Below are 21,724 nucleotides of genomic sequence, written 5' to 3'. Positions count from 1 at the left end.
CTAGAGCTAATTTGGGTTTAGTTATGGACAAGAAATTGGTTCCTAGTTCATACCTACTTGCAATTACGAAAACTATTTCGAAACAACCACTAATTATTCGCTTATTAAATTCGTTATTTTTTTCTGATTACAAAAATATAGGGTTCGACAGGTCTATTTCTTATTGTTTTAGAATAAAGCTAAAAATAAACTTTTTTTATAAAATTTCCATCTAGTGTCGTTGAGGAAATTAAATTTACAGTTTCCTGTAAGTTACGGGGCGGTAGGTAAAATCGAAAAAGTTAACAATTAAATACGAAGATAACTTCTGGTATTTAAAAACGATTTTTAAAGTGACACTTCAGAAAATTTTTGAATACAAACAAATGTTGCTATGTTTATTTGAATTAAATAAAAATATATGAGCGCCATCTATCGATAATTTATTAAGTCATTTAAAAATAATATTAAATCGTAATAAACAATGTGAAATAATGCAATCTATTCCAACTTTTGTGTAAAACAAAAACAGTTCAACAAATATATTTGTTTCAAATATCAAAAATATGTTTTTTTAATTTTTAGTTATAGAACCGTAATTTACAGGAAACTGTAAATTTAATTTCTTCGACAACACTAAAAGAAAAGTTTATTTTTAGTTTTATTCTAAAACAATAAGAAATAGACCTGTCAAACCCTATATTTTTGTAATCAGAAAAAAATAACGAATTTATTAAGTGGTTGTTTCCATTTAAAAAAACGAAAATTGTGATGATATCTCAAAATTCTTTTGATTACCTCATCAAATTCTCTGTAAAAAAGTGTCCATATAACGTCTTAGTTATAATACTCCACCTATAATAATAACCAAGATAATTACATTTGCGAGAGAAATAACGAAAGAGAAATAAACTTTTTTCGTGAATCAAAATCGTCTGTTATTGGACAAAAGCGGAGAATTTTAAACAGTTCTCGTGTGGTTATTATAAACATTCCGAAAAAATTTTATTAGAATAATCGCTTCAGAATAATGCATCCTTCATCCGTTTATGCTTTGATGCGGAAGATACGGGACACCTGTATTAAAAAACTAGTTTCATAAGACACGCTTGAAATGCACGAATTCAAGTTTTAAAACGAGTGCTTTAAGTGTTATGAAACGTGTCTTTTATGCTATTTTTGTAATTTGCGTTTTTATCGTTTTTTTTAACAAAAATAAAATAAATTTTGACAATGTAGGGAAATAGGTATGTAGCAGTTGGTAACACTTGAAAATAGAAATTTGAATTGACAATTAAAAATTGTCAAAACTAGATTTCATTACAGTCGCGAATTACAAAAAAGTTTGTTGCCATCGTCGCACGAGTTAAATAGGGATAGAAAAAGGGTTGGATACCAAAACGTATACTTGCTCTGGCCTAAATGAACGATAAATGTTAAGTTATTAGTTAACTATCATTTGTAATGTTTTTCGAAAAAGTAAAACAAACTTTGTCTTTAAATTTTTATTAAAAATAGAAAAATATGTCAGTAAAACTAATGTAACATTAACAGGTAAGCGAATTAATCATCAAAATTCATTAAAAATAAAATTCCTTTAAGTAATCTCTATTTTCTAATCTTGTAACTTAAGACATTTTAATGTTATGGGATTGAACATAATCAGGAACGATTTCTTGTAACCAATCCGGTTCAATGGTAGTAATATTCCTAAGGTAACATTTGCTGGTTTGAACAACTTCCGTAAAAATAACACAATGCGGTTTTTGCGAGTGCAAACAAGAACTTGGATGAATAGAAACCGCTTGTTTTTTATCAACAGTGACGTATTGTTTTCCGTGAGTTAACTCAGCCACATTTGTAAAAAGTCCCGAAATTAAACATTTTCTTATTTGATCCATATTACTACCACATGAGGATAAAGGTAAATTAAATTTTTCGCATATTTCTAATAATTGATTTCTTACTTCTCTTGCATAAGTAATATTTCTTAAATTAATATAATGTTGATGGCACCAATTTCGTTTATTTTGTTGACTAACACCCGTATATTCTCTATAAGCGTTTAAATAAGTTATATGATCACCATAAGCTGAATGAAATCTTTCACGAACTGCGTTTGCTTCTTCTCTTTTAGCTGGAGGTGAAATAAAAATCGATTCGCTACTTAAAATAGCTACGATTGTTAAAGCTTCTTCTAAACATCCGTAATTAGACGCTGTTAATAAAATTTTACTAAATCGTGGATCTAAAGGGAAAGAAGCCATTTGTTGACCCAATTCTGTTAATTTATTACTTTCTACGCTTTCTATTGCTTTTAAAACTTTTAATTGTTCAAAAGCGGATAATGTTGCGTCTTTTGGTGGTTTATCCATAAAATCATAATTAATCATATGAATATCAAGCGATAATAATTCTAAAGCAACCATTGATAAATTAGATCTTTGTATTTCTGGGATTGTAGTTTTTTGAAAACAATCAAATTGCGATTTTGTGTAAATCCGGTAACAATTTCCTTTAGATACTCTTCCAGCGCGACCAGTTCTTTGACTGGCTTGTTCTTGGGAAATTCTTTGAACCTTTAATGTATCCAAACCAGTTGTGGGGTGAAATGATCGCACTTTAACCATTCCACTATCAATAACATGTTTAACCCCTGTTATTGTAATACTAGTTTCTGCAACATTTGTGCTAACAATTACTTTTCGAACGTTTTCTGGGATACTTTGAAAAACGGCTGTTTGTTGAGTTGTTGGTTGTGCTGCATAAAGTGGAAAAACACGAACCGCGGGACCGTTTACTTCAGGATCTTTCGCTAACATTTTTATTTGATGACAAACAGCTTCAATTTCTTCTTGACCAGTTAAAAAAATTAATACATCTTCGTTAGCAGGTGCTTGTCGATGGATTTTAAAAAAAGTTGCTACACATGCCGTTTGGTAATCTTCATGAGGGTTTAATGTATAAAAAATATTAACCGGATATGTTCTTCCTTCTAAATAAACAACTTTTGAATTGAAATATTTCGAAAAATGATCAACATCCATTGTAGCTGACATCACTAAAATTTTTAAAGGGGTTAATTTCTTTTCTTCTCGAATTTTTTGAGCTTTTTTAACAATTCCAAAGAGTACATCTGTATGAATCGTTCTTTCATGGGCTTCATCCAAAACGATAAAGTTGTAATCCATTAATAAATAGTCTAAAACAGCCTCTCTTAAAAGCATACCATCCGTTAAATATTTGATTTTTGTTTTTTTTGAGGTTACATCTTCAAATCTTACACGATAACCAACTATTTCACCAACTCCTAAATAATTTCCCATTTCTTGTGCTACTCTAGTTGCAACACTAACAGCCGCAACCCTTCGAGGTTGAGTAATTCCAATTTTTCCATTACTATGTAACCTAGCTGAGTATATGTATTGAGGAATCTGCGTCGTTTTTCCACATCCTGTTTCCCCCAATATAATTAAAGTATTATAACGTCTAATTAAATCTAATAACTTATTTCTATATTGAAAAATTGGTAATTTTCTTCTCTCTTCAGCTACATTAACTTGAATCTTGCCATTTTGACCATTGCTCGGTTTCTGTTGTTGGAGATTTTCATCCAATTTAATTCTCTTCGCGGGTGATTGTCCATTTTTTGAATTGAACAAGATCGGTGCCGGTTTTAATTTCATGGTGAATTTTGTTGGAGTCGTTTTCGTTTTTAATTGTTCGCACTTTGAGGTCATAATTTCCACACAAATTCTAACCTTAACGCGCACGTGGAATGTAAATGTTCGGATGGAATTTGGATTTTTATTCGGATGGGAGATAATCCAATAATCTACTTAATTTGTGGATCATGCATACAGAAATAAGTCACATTTTTAAATTGTTATAAATTGTGCGAGTGCGGATATTAGTTGTCAAGTTTGTATTTGAGGTTAGGTTATTTTATAGAAATCTGTAAATTTAATTTTTTTATTTAACTAAATATATGTTAATGTGTATATTTTTAGGTAATTTAATAACCTTATTTTTAAATTTACGATTATTATTTAATTTTACAATTTTTAACCAGTTAAAATAACATAAAAAACGTAATCACAAGATTGTGTCATGTGGGTTGTCTACCAACATTAACATAAAAAATACTTTTTGTTTAATTATTATATATAAATTATTAACCCTAAAGTATTAAAACAAATACTTTATAAAAAGAAGCTGTATTGCTAATAATTTTATTAATTTTTAAAGTATAGTAAGTAATTTCTAAGTGTATAAAGGTAGTGTTAAAAGTTTGTGAAACTTAAAGTTAATTTTGTGTGTAAATTCGAACGCGACTCGGCAATCATTAAATTTGGGTTTTTATTAGGATGGAAGAAAGGGATAATCCAATAATCTACTTCATTTGTGGATCATGCATACAGAAATAAGTCACCTTCTTAAATTGTAATAAATTGTGCGAGTACGGATATTAGTTGTCAAGTTTGTATTTGAGGTTAAGTTATTTTATAGAAATCTGTAAATAAATTTTTTTTATTTAACTAAATAAATCATAATGTTTATATTTTTAGGTAATTTAATAACCTTATTTTTAAATTTACGATTATTATTTAATTTTACAATTTTTAACCAGTTATAATAACATAAAAAACGTAATCACAACATTATGTCATATGGGTTGTCTACCAGCATTAACAAAAAATACTTTTTGTTTAATTATTATATATAAATTATTAAACCTAAAGTATTAAAACAAATACTTTATAAAAAGAAGCTGTATTGCTAATAATTTTATTACTTTTTAAAGTATAGTAAGTAATTTCTAAGTATATAAATGTAGTCTTAAAAGTTTGTGAGTCTCAAAGTTAATTTCGTGAATAAATTTGAACGCGACTCGGAAATCAATTGAGTTTGGGTTTTTATTGGGATGGAAGAAAGGGATAATCCAATAATCTACTTCATTTGTGGATCATGCATACAGAAATAAGTCACATTTTTAAATTGTAAGAAATTGCGCGAGTGCGGATATTAGTTGTCAAGTTTGTATTTGAGGTTAGGTTATTTTATAGAAATCTGTAAATTTAATTTTTTTATTTAACTAAATAAATCTTAATGTTTATATTTCTAGGTAATTTAATAACCTTATTTTTAAATTTACGAATATTATTTATTTTTACAATTTTTAACCAGTTATAATAACATAAAAAACGTAATCACAAGATTATGTCATGTGGGTTGTCTACCAACATTAACATAAAAAATACTTTTTGTTTAAATAATTATTATATATAAATTATTAAACCTAAAGTATTAAAACAAATACTTTATAAAAAGAAGCTGTATTGCTAATAATTTTATCAATTTTTAAAGTATAGTAAGTAATTTCTAAGTGTATAAAGGTAGTCTTAAAAGTTTGTGAAACTCTAAGTTAATTTCGTAGATAAATTTGAACGCGACTCGGCAATCATTGAATTTGGGTTTTTATTGGGATGGAAGAAAGGGATAATCCAATAATCTACTTAATTTGTGGATCATGCATACAGAAATAAGTCACATTTTTAAATTGTTATAAATTGTGCGAGTGCGAATATTAGTTGTCAAGTTTGTATTGGGTTGTCTACCAACATTAACATAAAAAATACTTTTTGTTTAAATAATTATTAAACCTAAAGTATTAAAACAAATACTTTATAAAAAGAAGCTGTATTGCTAATAATTTTATTAATTTTTAAAGTATAGTAAGTAATTTCTAAGTATATAAATGTAGTCTTAAAAGTTTGTAAATCTCAAAGTTAATTTCGTGAGTAAATTTGAACGCAACTCGGAAATCATTGATGGAAGAAAGGGATAATCCAATAATCTACTTCATTTGTGGATCATGCATACAAAAATAAGTCACATTTTTAAATTGTAAGAAATTGTGCGAGTGCGGATATTACTTGTCAAGTTTGTATTTGAGGTTAGGTTATTTTATAGAAATCTGTAAATAAAATTTTTTTATTTGACTAAATAAATTATAATGTTTATATTTTTAGGTAATTTAATAACCTTATTTTTAAATTTACGAATATTATTTAATTTTACAATTTTTAACCAGCTATAATAACATAAAAAACGTAATCACAAGATTATGTCATATGGGTTGTCTACCAGCATTAACATAAAAAATACTTTTTGTTTAATTATTATATATAAATTATTAAACCTAAAGTATTGAAACAAATACTTTATAAAAAGAAGCTCTATTGGTAACAATTTTATTAATTTTTAAAGTATAGTAAGTAATTTCTAAGTATATAAATGTAGTTTTAAAAGTTTGTGAGTCTCAAAGTTAATTTCGTGAGTAAATTTGAACGCGACTCGGAAATCATTGAGTTTGGGTTTTTATTGGGATGGAAGAAAGGGATAATCCAATAATCTACTTCATTTGTGGATCATGCATACAGAAATAAGTCACATTTTTAAATTGTAATAAATTGTGCGAGTGCGAATATTAGTTGTCAAGTTTGTATTTGAGGTTAAGTTATTTTATAGAAATCTGTAAATAAATTTTTTTTATTTAACTAAATAAATCATAATGTTTATATTTTTAGGTAATTTAACAACCTTATTTTTAAATTTACGATTATTATTTAATTTTACAATTTTTAACCAATTATAATAACATAAAAAACGTAATCACAAGATTATGTCATGTGGGTTGTCTACCAACATTAACATAAAAAATACTTTTTGTTTAAATAATTATTAAACCTAAAGTATTAAAACAAATAATTTATAAAAAGAAGCTGTATTGCTAATAATTTTATTAATTTTTAAAGTATAGTAAGTAATTTCTAAGTGTATAAAGGTAGTCTTAAAAGTTTGTGAAACTCAAAGTTAATTTCGTGGGTAAATTTGAACGCGACTCGGCAATCATTGAATTTGGGTTTTTATTGGGATGGAAGAAAGGGATAATCCAATAATCTACTTAATTTATGGATCATGCATACAGAAATAAGTCACATTTTTAAATTTATATAAATTGTGCGAGTCGGATATTAGTTGTCAAGTTTATATTTGAGGTTAAGTTATTTTATAGAAATCTGTAAATAAATTTTTTTTATTTGACTAAATAAATCTTAATGTTTATATTTTTAAATAATTTAAAAATCTTATTTTTAAATTTACGAATATTACTTAATTTTACAATTTTTAACCAATTATAATAATATAAAAAACGTAATCACAAGACTATGTCATATGGGTTGTCTACCAACATTAACATAAAAATTACTTTTTATTTAAATAATTATTACATATAAATTATTAAACCTAGAGTATTACAACTAATAATTTATAAACAGAAGCTGTATTACTAATAATTTTACTAATTTTTATAAGAAAACACCCATTGAGATTTTATCAAACATTTGTAAACAAACTGCGTAAAAATGATAACGATAAAGGCGATTGGCTTTAGTATTAGATCAAAACTAAAAGTAGGCGGAAGCTCTCTAAACTTAAAATACAAGTATATAAATGTAATCTTAAGAGTTTGTGAAACTCTTAAGTTATTTTCGCGGGTAAATTTGAACGTGACTCGGCAATCATTGGAAATACAACCGAAAAATGGCCGACTAAGTCATTGGATTGTACAATTTTTTAGATAATAAAACGATTCAGAACACGACCGTATCGAATTTTTTTACCGGTTCTTATCAGACTGAAACGCGAGAATTTAAAGCTTTTGTTATCAGAAATGTTAAGGTAAGCGTATAAATGTTTTTCTTTTACCGCTTATTATTTTGTGAGCGCGGAACAAAACTTTTGACAGGTCAACTTGGAAAATTAATTTAAATAAAAAAAATCCCAACTCTTTCTTATCATTAACGGAAAGATATGAAAGGAAAATATACGTTTATTTAAATGTATGTACCTTCTACTTATCTTTTCTTATTATTTCCAGCGATAACATCTCCGAACAGGAAGGAAGTTCATTCTGCTTGTAGTAGATGTGGTGCTCATTTCGACGGGATTCTTCCACAATGGAACGAATAAAGGACGAAGATCGGAAGCTTCGGCTTCGAAAACTTGAGGATTGGATTCAGGATGCGAGGGGCATAGGAAATATTGATTCATTACTCGATACTGTTCAAGCCTTATATGCTGATTGCGATCATCCAGCCATTAAGAAGTTAAAAAACGTAGAGGTTTACAGACATAGATGTGAGTTATTTATTTAGATATTTTGGATACCATAAAATTAATTTTTTATTATATGATTTCGGAGAACCAAATTTGTTTTCCAAACAGCGGTTTATCTTTCATCATATCTGATATTTATAGTACACAATTTATAATCTTTAGGGAGTATAGTGATTTTAACTTTGCAAAAATATTTGGTTGATAAAAGTTTAGGTTATGAACGTTTTTAAAAAACCACACATAAACAAATATTTAAGAAATGAGTTTGTTGTGCAATTGTAAATATTCAAAAAGTGTTAAAATGCTGACATCATTGTTATAAGATTGCATGTTAGATTTCTTGGAAAAGATGATCTTTAAAATTTATTAATTTATGCATTTACAATGTTTAGGATAAACAAAAAGCCCAATAAAAAGAAGTATATCAAATAAAATTAAAGGCAAGAGATGTTTAAAATGTCTATTAATACAATGGAGTGGAATAAAGAAGAAATATGAGATGGTGAAACAGAAATTTTAAATGGCAGATAATGTAACATTATTTATATAGTGACAATCAATGAAAATGAAAGAAAGAAATATAATATGAGAACTGCTTTAAATGTTTTATGATGATCCAACAAAGGGATCCCTGGTTTTGGCTTATTTCTTTAGCCAATGTACTGAATAAAAGATGAAGATGTATCCTAGGGGAAAGAAGGCACTTAAGCATCAACAGTTACAATGACTTTCCATTTACAGTGATGAAGATAAATTCTTGCAAGTTTATGGAAAACTGTCTTACTCAAATAAAATATCTAATGAATATATAATAGCATTAAGCAAATGAAAAGAAAGAGAAACTTTCTTCAACAACAAGAATGGCAGCATGATTTAACCCATTTATGCCTAAATTAATTTTTTTTTGGATTTTCGTGTTTTCAGTGTTATTTTGGTGCAGTTTTTATCCTTTGTAACTTACTTCAAGCATTATTTTTAAGAATATACTATTTTTTCCAAATTTTTTTGAATGTTCCATTAGTGAACTTTGTCAATCAAATCAACATGAACTTTAACAATAAATGTATTGGACTTATTTATTGTCCATTATCTTGTGTGGGAGTGAACAAAACAGGATTCATGCAGATTGACTTTACATTTTTGACAAGACTATCTCGTGTTTTTTTTACAAAAATCACAGCGATTTCTCCCACTTCTTCAATCCAATGGAAATCCTGTAGTTGTCTATGTTCTTATCCATGCTGTCTACATAAATTTATTGTATTGAGCTACTACATGAGATTATGCAACTAGCAACCTTTTTTTTTGTTTTGATATTCACCTTTCCACTCTACATTCTGGAAGTGCAGAATCATAAGTACTGATCATTAGAACTATGCTATTATCATACCAGCTTGTAATGGTTAGTTTATTGGCAACATCTGCACAATAGTCATAGACACCTCTGTCCTTCTTTTCTACTACTTTTGAAGGTATATCCATATCTTTTTCCTGTAAATGAGTTACTAGTTTGTTTTGGTAGGACTTTATCAGTCCAAGTATAGCAGACTCTTCTACACCAAACATTGGTTCTTTTATAGTTGGTTTTCTTACTTTTTTGTGGTTGTCGCATTTTCTTCTTTATCTGCTGAAGCTTTATCAGCTGCAATTTCTCTCGTCGGTTTTTTAAATTGGTATGGTTCAAATTGCATCAAATACTCAAAAGGTTCGGTAAAAAAATCGGCTTTCCTTTTAAAACTTGTTTTTCCCCGTGCTTACCAAAGTATGGAATGTTCTGAGTATTTCAAACATTTTGAATTAAGCATTTGCATCAATTTTCGTAGTTTTGCAAATTTGTCGCTACTATCATCCGTGCAAATAAGTCAAGGCCCCTCACTTTAGAGATCGATATTTTCGTAACCGCACCATAAAAAAAAATGCAGTAAAGTTTATTGTAATCACTGAACATTTCTACGTAACATATATTAATTTGAAACTTTTCGGGTCCGCGGTTTTCTTTTTATCGCGAGTTAAATGAAAAAAAGTACCCGATTTTTTACGGTACCGGCAACTTTGTCATCTTTGCGATTTTTCTCAAAAACTATCGTACGAAAAAATTTTAATTTTGAATAGGTGGTAGCCTGATCTGTTCTTAATGAGTGGCATATTTTATTTTTTAGTAAGATGCCGTTATGTCGAAAACGACTGGGTCGATTTCCTCGCGGATTTGACCAAAATATGTCAAATGATGTCGGATTCCCTTCTAAGTTTTTCAAAATTAGAGAGTTATAATTTTTTAAGAGCGATTTAATGGAATTATAAATTAAAGAGAAACAGAAATAAGCTCTGCGGGGTGCCGGGAATTCCGTCCAATCGGAATAGATAGTGCGTCCCAGACAGGACGTCGCGCCTTATTTCTTTATGTAGGTAAAATAAAGGCGCGACGTACTGTCTGGGACACACCATCTGTTCACATTACAAGTACTGTCCATATTGCAAGATTCGGTTCCTAGCTCCCACCACATTCTACATCTAGGAATAACACAATAGACAGATAATAGTAGTATGGCCAAAAAAGCACTTTATTTTTTCATTGGAAACTTTGAAATTGTGCATATAACGTCATTATTTCTGTCAAAAATGATATAATACTATCATCAAGAAAAAGCTCAAAGCATTCCACCGGATCAGAAGGAATGGGCGCTGATTGCATCGGTTTTTCAAGGTTCGGAAACCAAGAAATAAGATCGGATTTTTGCAAGTTTCTTTTTTTCTGTAACTTCTTGTTGTCACTATTTGACTCTTCGTCAGTGTCGCTATCACCAATTGTGAAAGTCCGTCCTTGATTTTACTTGATTGGATTGAGACCATCCAGTTATTGATGTCCTTGCAGAAGTCTTCATTGCCGCTATCTTCGGCACATTCAGCACCATCATCTGGAGGAGTGATAAAAACATCGGCGGCCCAAAAATCGTCGTCTTCTATTGCTTGAATGAGTTTTGCAGTTGTGAAATTATTAAAAATATTTATGGACCTTATATTATTTACATTATTTATTGTTATAGATGATATATGGAAATGTGTTGAGAATTGTTAATGCAATAAACATAACGCAAAATAATAGTTAATATTAGTTTAAAAAATAGAAAATGTTACCTTTTACTAGTCATTTTTTCAACTTTTTCTACACGTTAAAAACACAATAATTCGTCCTCATTAATCAACATATTTACTGGAAAGGTGTTGCTGTCTGCAAAATCAAGTTGTGACCAACAATAAAGCGTGGAGGTGTTAATGATTAAATCTTGCAAATATTAATCGCATTTTATTTTGTTTTATTTAATTATTTTTCAAATTTATTTACTTAAACATTTTATTTTTTTCCAGATGACAATTTTGCAAGTGAAATAGTAAATTTACGTATGAAAACGGACGATTACGAGCACATAAAAGTAATAGGTAGGGGAGCATTTGGAAAGGTACAGCTTGTACGTCATAAATACACTCGACAAATTTACGCTATGAAACGTTTAAGTAAAGCCGATTTAATTAAACGTTCTGATTCTGCATTTTTTTGGGAAGAGCGTTACATAATGGCACACGCAAGTTCGGAATGGATAGTTCAATTGCATTTCGCTTTTCAAGATGAAAAACATCTTTACATGGTTATGGATTATATGCCGGGTGGGGATATTGTAAATTTAATGTCTAATTATGAAATTCCTGAGAAATGGGCTAAATTTTACACGATGGAGGTCGTTTTAGCTTTAGATGTAATACATCGTATGGGGTTTGTGCATCGCGATGTTAAACCTGATAATATGTTGTTAGATAAATACGGTCATTTAAAGTTAGCTGATTTCGGAACTTGTATGCGTATGGATGAAGATGGATTGGTAAGATCAAATAATGTGGTTGGTACGCCTGATTATATTTCGCCAGAGGTGCTTCAAAGTCATGGTAAAGGTATTTATGGAAGAGAATGCGATTGGTGGTCAGTTGGAATTTTTGTTTATGAAATGTTAGTGGGCGAAACTCCGTTTTATGCCGATAGTTTGTTAGGAACTTATAATAAAATCATGTGCCACGAAAATAATTTATCGTTTCCACCCGAAGTTGAAATCTCCAAAGAAGCGATCTCATTAATTAGAGGTCTTTTATGTGATCGTACGAAACGTCTCGGTAGAAATAGCGTCGATGAAATCAAAAATCACCCATTTTTTATAAATGATCAATGGACTTTCGATAATTTAAGAGATTCAGTGCCTCCAGTTGTACCAGAATTAACCGGCGATGATGATACAAGTAATTTTGATAATTACGAAAAAGATGAAAGTCCAGAAGAAATTTTTCCCATACCAAGTAATTTCGTTGGAAATCATTTACCATTCATTGGATTCACTTATAACTCTGATTATCAATTATTAGCAGCAAAAGATAACGTAGACAACGGTAACATAAAAAGTAACGATGCTCAAGTGACAAAATTAGAAATTCAGTTACAACAAGAACGCGAAAACGTTGAATCTTTAGAAATTAAACAACGAATTTTAATTGATCAGTTAGAAAAATTAGCTCAAAGGGAATGTGATTTACGCGAAGAAACTGCAAAATACGAGAAAGAAATTACACTTTTACGACATAATTACAAAGATGTTCAAAGAAAAGTTGAAAGCGAAAGTGAGTTAAGAAGAAAAAATGAAAAGTTATTAAGCGATGTTAAAAAACGTTTAGAAGAGGAAGAATTAAAACGCACGCGCGAAATGAATAATAACCAACAACACAACGACAAAATTAATTCGTTAGAAAAGCAAATAAATGAACTTCAAGAAAAATTAAAAGCTGAAAACGATGGGACGCAAAAACTTAGGAAACAATTAACTGAATTAATGATGGCTAAAACGACCGCGGAACAAAAAGCTTCTGAATATCAAACAATGCTTCAAAATATTCAAACTCATCGGGATAATTTACAATCAGAAATGGCGATTTTGCAAGGACAACTTACTCAAGAGAAAAATTCTAGGACGCAAGCCTCTGATCAACAAATTGCTTTAGAAGCTAAATTACAATTGATTAATACTGAATTAGAAAGAAGTAAACTGAGGGAGGAAAATATCGCGACTGATAATGCTCAATTAGTTGAAAAAATCGCTTCTCTCGAAAAAGATTGTGCCAGTTTAAAATTGGAATTAAAAGCTACCCAAAAACAGTATCAACAAGAAGTTAGGGCTCATGAAGAAACCGAAAGAAGTCGAATGTTAAATAATGAAGAAGCAAATATGGTTAAGGGTAAGATTTTTAATGAATTGTTTTAGTTATTTTTAAATTGATTTTGTATTAATTTAGCTCTCCAAACAAAATTGACTGAAGAAAAAAGTGCTCGCCAAAAAGCAGATTTAAATTCTCAAGAAAAAGAAAGACAAATTTCTATGCTCTCTGTTGATTATCGCTCGATTCAACAACGTTTGCAGAAGTTGGAGGGGGAATATCGTCAAGAAACTGAAAAGGTAAAAGGGCTTCAAGGTCAAATGGAACAAGAACAGCAAAAGAAAAATTTGATGCAAACTGAAATTAGTCAACATTTATCCGAAAACGCACAATTAAAAGCAAAAGAAGCCCAATTAACCATAGAAAAAACTCAATTATTAGAAAGTAAAAAAATGTTTGAAGAAAAATTTTACAACATTAAAAGAGAATTCTCAATGGAACAACTAAAAATGAAAGATATGCAAGAAAATTTAGAAAGCGAACAATATTTCGCGAGCCTATATAAAACTCAAGTAAACGAATTAAAAGAGGAAGTTGAAGAAAAAAATAAGTTAAATAAAGAATTTGAAGAGGAGAGAGAATCATTAAAACAACAATGCCAAATTGCTTTTGCAAGAGCTGATTCCGAAGCTTTAGCAAGATCGATCGCCGAGGAAACTGTTGCTGATTTAGAAAAAGAAAAAACAATGAAAGAATTAGAATTAAAGGATCTCATTAAAAAACATCATACCGAAATAGCTACGAAAGAAATGATTTTAAACGCTTCAAGAGAAAAAGAAATTGAAATTAAAAAATATAACGAAGCGTTAATGAAAGAGAAAGAAGAAATTTTAAGAGAATTAAAACAGGTTCAAGATGAATTAGTGCAAAAATCAACGAATAACGAAGAAATGCAAAAATTAAGAGCCGAATTAAAAAGGGAATCATTATTGAAGCAACAAGCTGTTAATAAGCTTCATGAAATTTTAAACAGAAAAGACTTAAAAGAAACCAAAGGAAAAAATAAAATTACCAGTGCGGATTTAAGAAGGAAAGAAAAAGATTTAAAAAAACAACAACAAGAACTTAGTTTAGAAAAAGAAAAATTACAACAAAAAATTTTCGAATTAAATGCACAATTAAATGAAGAGATCAATCAAAAACAAAGGGTTCAAATGGAACTTGATAGTAAAGATTCAGAAATTGAACAATTACAAATGAAATTGAGTACACTTTCGTGTGAAACTGCTTCTTTAAGTTCAGCTGATAATGATGCTGACGAATACGGACCTGATTCTTTATTTGAAGGTTGGCTTTCGATTCCCAATAAACAAAACATTAAGCGACATGGTTGGAAAAAACAATTTGTTGTTGTTTCAAGTAGAAAAATTATTTTTTATAATTCGGAGAGTGATAAACAAAATAGAGATCCAGGAATTGTTATTGATTTATGGTAAAATTATATTTTATTAATTTCTTTTTTTATCATTCATCAATATCTATTCTTTCTGTCTTCTCCACATCTCAACTAACTAATTACCAGTCTTTAATCCCATCAGATATTTCGGCAGATTTTTTGTAAATCCCTAAAATGTGTGCTATTTTCTAACTTGCACTACCCACCTGCATATCTTTACTTACAATATACACACCTTTATAGGTATTTTAAAACCTAACTCAACCTAATTCTAACCTTAAAAATTTATTAAATGATTCAACTTACAAAAACACTTTTAAGATTTTTATATTTAATATTTTGATGATATTTATGTATTAATTATTTTTTGTTTCTTTTTTGTAGTAAAGTTTTTCACGTTCGATCTGTTACACAAGGCGATGTAATTCGTGCTGAATCCAAAGATATCCCGAGAATATTTCAGTTATTGTATGCGGGAGAAGGGGAGGCGCGGAAAAGTGATGAACAAGTTAACAGTTTGGATGTTAGTTCGATTAGGAGCGAGGACAATAAACCAGGGACAATAATGCACAAAGGTCACGAGTTCCTACAGATCTCTTTTCATATGCCCACCACTTGCGAAGTCTGTCCAAAACCGATGTGGCGCATGTTTAATCCTCCACCAGCTTTAGAATGTAGAAGTAAGTAATATAAAAATGAGGAAAAATAAAACCCATTTTAAGTAGATAGGTATTTTAATGGAATATAAAGTGACAGTATTATAATAAACTGACCGGCAAAAAAAACCGGCCACTATAAATTAGCCAAAATGAATTGGTTGATTCTTCGGTAATAATCCTGCGATAGAAATTTTCATTTAGGTTTTAATTTGAGCATATACGGGCTGCAAGAATGAGAAAAACTGTTTTTTCTCTAAATTTGTAATACCCTGTGGGGTGCAACTGCTACAGCAGATGGTGTTAACTGGAATCAAACGGTAGCCCAATCTTTTCTGAACATCTTGTTCTTTTTATTCACTCTATTATCTCTATTACTAACGAAGATGCAGTGTTTTAAAGCGAACGCCTGTAAAAACAAGACAAACAAGCATAAAAAATCTAAGGTGGCGCGCTAGGTAGCGTATGTCATTTGTTTCGAATAATAAATTGACAGTAGTTAAAGATTTTTTTGTAATTCGCGACGGTAATGAAAGCTATTACAGTACTCAAACGGGTGCTGTAATGAGACTCCTTACAGCATCCGATGCTGTAATGAGATTTTAGTAACATTTTATGGAGCCAGTTCAAGTTGGTGACATTGCGTCATTAATTTTGCTAGTTGTCAATGTGACAATTTTTGTCTATGGATGTTCAAACACGTTCTTAGCATCGAATACAAGGTCCACAATGATGAGGACATTGAACACTGAGCAATTTCTCTTATTTTGGGAGGTGTACATGAAACATTTTTTCAGGTGAATACATTTTGTGTTTTGACAGTTTCTAATTGTCAATTCAAATTTCTATTTTCAAGTGTTACGGTGTTACCAACTGCTATATTTCCCTACATTGTCAAAATTTATTTTATTTTTGTTAAAAAAAATAAAATAAAAACGCGAATTACAAAAAATAGCATAAAAAACACGTTTCATAAGACTTAAAGCACTCATTCATTAAAAAACTCGTGGCTTCGCCACTCGTTTTTCAACTTGAATTCGTGCATTTCAAGCATGTCTTACGAAACTAGTTTTTTAATATACTATTACAGTCTTTTAACATAATAGCAATCCCGTTGTGGAATCGTAGAACGACAGCTGTAGAAACTCGGCATCGTCTTCAAATGGTGCGTGGGGTTGACGTAAGTGAAAGAACTCGATCACTTTTATCAAAGACTTGATAAAAGTGATCTGACTGCAAGAAGACCTGCCAAAAGACCTCGGCTGCTCCAGAGACATCGGCGAGCATGTCTTCAATTTGGGCGCGTACATATGAATTGGGGAATGGAACAATGGGGTAAGGTGTTCTTCACTGACGAGTCCCGATTTTGTCTCCGGTCACCTGATGGTCGAGAATGAGTGTGGAGTTCTATTCCCATTTTATTGGTGACGGATTCATGCTAATGCATGTCATTGCGCGACCGCACGTATCACTTGTGGTTAACGAATATCTTGATGAAGTAGGGTATTGAACGGATAGAGTTGCTAGCGTGCAGCCCGGACCTTAATCCTATCAAATATCTTTGGGACCAACTTGAGAGACGCATTCATCGTCGTGCTGTCCTACTGGACAACCTTCAAGAGTTACGAATTGCTTTTGAAAAAGAGTTTGCCGCAATTCTTCAGGAATCAATTACAAATCAATCAGTTCGATGCCGCGTCGACTACATGAGGTTATTTTAGCTCGTGGGGGGCACACACGCTATTAATTTTCGTGTTATTATTAATTGTTACATTAAATTAAGTTTGTTTTCTTGTTTATTTGTCAACAGATGTTTACAATAATGAAGGACGTACGTAATTCTGTAATTCTAAGAAAATGTAAGTGCTTCTGCAAAACTGTTTCGGGTGCCCAGTTTTTGTTTTCTAGGTCAGTGATTGAAGACGCCACTTTTAACAAAGATTAAAAATCTGTATAGGCTTCATTGTAAATTCCCGACCACACCATCGAAACATTCGTGTTTCATAATTGTATAGTCCACAAATCTTTCATTTTCATATTCGCTCATCGACCATCGGGTAATAGACAAAACCACTACTCATCCGTAAAAAGGACTTTCCTCCATTGCTTGATCTCCCAATTTACATGTAAGCGCGTAGATATCTTGGAAGCAGCCTCGGTCCTTTGGCAGCCTTCTTGCAATGAGACCACATCTAGCAATATTTCAGCGAATGGTTCATCAACAACATGCACCATTTGAAGACGATACCGAGCTTCTACAGCTGTCGTTCTACGATTGCTTAGAACAATAAAACGGTCATCAGCTACTATTGTCACTCGTCTTGTTTTCACAAGCGATCGCTTTAAAATACTGCATCTTCGTTAGTAACAGAGATAATAGAGTGAATAAAAGAACAAAATGCTCAGAAAAGATTGGGCTACCGTTTGATTCCAGTTAACACCCTCTGCTGTAGCAGCTGCACCCCACAGGGTATTACAAATTTCTCATTCTTGCACCCCGTATATGCTCAAATTAATATCCGAATAAAAATTTCTATCGCAGGATTATTACAGAAGAATCAACCTTTCGATCAAAAAAAGAATCATCAAAATCGAATGACTGGTTCGCAAGTAAGCCAGCTTTGAAATTGTGGCTACATTTTAGCGGCCGGTTTTTTTTGCCGGTCAGTGTAGAATAAAAATTTTACTTTGAGATTATACAGGGAATTTCATATAACTCACAATATATGAATGCAGTAACCATAGTTACGAAATTACTATGCACTTGTACTGTCCCACAAAAAATGCAACATAGCTTAATAGTATAGGGGCTAGTGGGGCATAGGGTAGTTTTGCAAAGGAAATGTTTTGCTTGGAAAAGGTGACGTTATTGTGATAACTCTGAGTTTCCGTCTTAAGAGACGCGCGGCTAAACCCGATACTTTCTAGTTCTAGGTCTAGTGTTAGTTCTAGTTTTAGTTCAATAAAAATTCGCAACATATCGCAACCATCTTAAGATAGGTATGGCTAAGCGGAATGTTTCTAGTTCTAGGTCAGTTCTATGTTTTTAGTTAGTCACAAAATTCTACATACTCCAAGTAAATTCACTCCAGTTAAATAATACGTCATATTATTGAACATTTCGTTTTAAAAATATTTGTTACTACCTGAATGTAGACAATTTTGACACATCATAACTATTTTATCATAATACAATCTTAGGAAAAAAATTTAAACTAAAATTAACAGCTCACAAAAGTCTACAACACATGTATAACACTTGAAATTATTAAATTAATCGTACTCAAACACAAAAATTTTAATATTTTATAGGTCCACCTTGCAACTTCCTGCCTGGAGTGGTCTTGGCATAGAAAGAACAAGATTCTCTGTTACACTGACTGGTATTTCAGCACAAGCTTTGTTTAGCGCATCTTTTAACATTGTATTTACGGCGGTATTATTATTATTATTGTTGCTGGGCTGAGGGGGGCCGGCCCCTCTCTTTACCGCGACCTATAAAATCTATTGTAACTTTAGCCCTCCGAAAGTTTAGGGCAAATGTAGGTCCTTGATGAACCTTAGTATTGCCCTGAGGTCTTGAACCTTTATGTAGGTAGGTGTCAAGAGAGCTTTACCGAAAATTTTGTGTCTTAGTCGGCCTCTGGCGACGCAATTGCACAGTATATGTTCAGCTGTTTCTGACTCGTCGTTGCAAGTTTGATCTTCAGCTTATCATACTCTTCGCTTGTCTGTGACCTGGAAGTTCTTTGCAGCGTAAGGCTACCTTTGAGACCTCCCAACTGTTGATTATTTGTTTTAGGTGGCTTTTTTGTAGTCCACAACCAGGTTGGGGTCCAATGAAGGGCGTGTTCGTTGTCTCTCTGGCCAGCTTGTCCGCCTTCTCATTGCCCTCAATGTTGCTGTGACCTGTAACCCACCATAGAGTAATATCATTACCCCTAACGAGTTCTGTCAAGTTGCTGGTATACTCTCTGATTAATGCGGAGTCACACGTGTAGGCCTGAATTGTCTTTAAGGCGACCCTACTGTCTGTGAAAATGTTTATGGATGCACCTTTCTGTCCTTTCTGTAGGTTCAAAGCGGTGCAGAAGTTTATAGCAAGAATTTCTGCTTGGAAAATTGTTATATCCGAGCTGAGGGGCAGTTTAATGTGGCTATTTGGTCAACTGATGCCCATACCTACTCCGGATCTAACTGTCTTTGAAACATCGATGTACTAGGGTTCCTCTTTTTAGTTGAGGCTCATCCTTCGCCCAATTATCCCTGCGCACTCGGGTCTGATTATTGCTATTTAGGTTTAATGAGCCATTCGTGTTCCTTCCTAGGAGCCTGCGGCAAATCTGGTGTGCCATGATGGCCTTTTTCCTCATCTTATCTAAATGTGAGTTCCAGTTTAGTTTACTGTCTAGTGTTACCCTTAGGTATTTAACTTCTGTTTTGAGGTTAATAGTTCTGCTTTCAATGGGGGGTGCTTTTATTTGTAGCTTCCTTCTCCGAGTGAAAGGGATTATTTCGATTTTATTTGAATTAATGCTAAGCCCATTGCTTCTACACCAAGTACTGGTGAGTAGTAGGGCTTTCTGCATTAATTGAGTTATGATTCTATCATATTTAATTAATCTTGAATCCTTTTCTTGTTAGGGTGTTCATCAAGTCATCAACTACTAGGCACCATAGTAGAGGTGATAGCACTCCCCTTTAGGGACATCCTTTTTGTGCCTTTATAGTCAACGACTCACCTCCCAGACTGGCTGTGATCTGTCGACTTTTCAACATGGCTATACACCATTTGATTGTCGACGGATCATACGGCGGTATGTTTAGGGTCGTTTAGTGCTCTGCTGATTTTTTGCCTTGCAATATTTCCAAATACCGTCTATGGTCCATCAATAAAAATCAATTTTCCTAGCCCAGAAGCCCGCCATCGAGTCCCAAACCATTACCGACCCTCCACCTTGTTTAACGGTTGGGAGCAAATATTTTGCTTCCATTTTTTATTTTGCCTTCCGCTAAATTTTTCCTCCACCATATGATCCGAAAATATTATACTTACTTTCGGCAGTAAACAGAACTTTTTTCCAAAATTCAAAGTCACTTGTAAGATATCTTTTAGCACATTCAATCTTTTTCTGCCAGTTTTGGTGAGAAATTAAAGGTTTTCTTCGTGGAACTCGTCCATTAAATCTTAACGCTCTACGTACAGTTTCTGGATGCACGACTTTATGGGTAGCTTGTTAAATTTCTTCTGCCAGTTGAGGAGCACTTGTTTTGAGATTTTCTTTCTCCACGTTTTAAAATTGTCTGGATATCACGTTGATTTAAAACTCTTGCACAAATGCGTTACTGTATATTGACTTTTTTGAGGTTTATCTGTCAGTATTCCATTTTTTGTTCTGTCTATGAAGCACTTGCTTTAGTTTTATTTTATGTAGTATGCTCGTCAATAAACACAAGTAGTTTTAGATGTAATGCAAACATGAATTTAACGGTTTTCATTGCGGTATCGCTATTTTAGGTGATGTATCGAGATTTTATTGTAATGTCAAATTATATTGACATGTTGCATTTTATGTGGGACAAAGGACTTAGGTATGCCCTGTTTTCTATGGAAATATATTTTTTGTACTCATAGCATCTAGATACCTATTTCCCGCACAGAGAGGACGTGCGGGAAACGCGTTTTCCCGCACAAATGCTTTTTTGTTACCGCAACTAACAGGAATATTTAATGACCAAATGTGCATGTTTATAAGAAAAGGTTAATATAGTAGACGCCACGAGAGCTGGCAGTAAATCATCATTTTCCGCTCTTACAAATGCCATACGTAGCTCACAAACCGCTAGAGAGTAATGTGTGTTAGAAAGAGATAGCATTATTTTAATATGTCTCCTGTACAATTCAAATGGCCACGTCGAAAAAGTACGTCTGTTCTTCTAAGGGATGTAACTCTATAATTATAACCTCAAATTGAAACGTCTTGTGAGCGTTGTCATGAATCTGTCAGTGTTTTCACAAGCCGAAAATGTTTTCTTAAGCCGTGTGTCCACTACCAAGTTTTCTTGTGGAAGTTGCTTCCAGAAGTTTTTGTCGTGTAAACACGCATGTTTTTGTCGTGTTTACAGGACAAAAACTTCTGGAACTCACTTCTGGAAGCAACTTCCGCAAGAAAACTTGGTAGTGGACACATGGCTTTTGAAAGGAAAATCATTAAATAATATTTTTGACAATGTTTGACATATAACCTCCATTACTAAC

The 21,724-nt window shown here is 31.8% G+C and overlaps 2 protein-coding genes across 2 annotated transcripts in view; one reads left to right on the top strand and one right to left on the bottom strand.

Annotated features, from left to right (window-relative positions):
* Positions 1-1,469: 1,469 nt before the first annotated feature.
* LOC111422485 (ATP-dependent RNA helicase DHX33-like) lies at positions 1,470-3,910 on the bottom strand. Its single transcript, XM_023055671.2, has one exon. It carries the CDS (start codon positions 3,717-3,719, stop codon positions 1,608-1,610), a length of 2,112 nt encoding a protein of 703 aa, XP_022911439.2. The 5' UTR covers positions 3,720-3,910; the 3' UTR covers positions 1,470-1,607.
* A 3,549-nt stretch (positions 3,911-7,459) lies between these two features.
* LOC111422482 (Rho kinase) overlaps positions 7,460-21,724 on the top strand; it is a 16,328-nt gene continuing 2,063 nt past the window's right edge. The window contains exons 1-5 of the mRNA XM_023055669.2: positions 7,460-7,725; positions 7,925-8,184; positions 11,530-13,434; positions 13,492-14,845; positions 15,194-15,489. Of these exons, the coding sequence (XP_022911437.1) occupies positions 7,971-8,184; positions 11,530-13,434; positions 13,492-14,845; positions 15,194-15,489 (3,769 nt within the window). The 5' untranslated portion in view covers positions 7,460-7,725; positions 7,925-7,970. The remainder of the gene's footprint in view (positions 7,726-7,924; positions 8,185-11,529; positions 13,435-13,491; positions 14,846-15,193; positions 15,490-21,724) is intronic.

Source organism: Onthophagus taurus, chromosome 6 (assembly GCF_036711975.1).
Source record: "Onthophagus taurus isolate NC chromosome 6, IU_Otau_3.0, whole genome shotgun sequence".
NCBI classification, from domain to species: domain Eukaryota; kingdom Metazoa; phylum Arthropoda; class Insecta; order Coleoptera; family Scarabaeidae; genus Onthophagus; species Onthophagus taurus.
Note: the sequence above shows the minus strand (reverse complement) of the source record. Positions and strands in the feature narration are given on the sequence as shown.

Excerpts from the sequence above, each read along its gene's own strand:
- LOC111422485 (XM_023055671.2), bottom strand. The coding sequence starts at position 3,719 with ATGACCTCAAAGTGCGAACAATTAAAAACGAAAACGACTCCAACAAAA.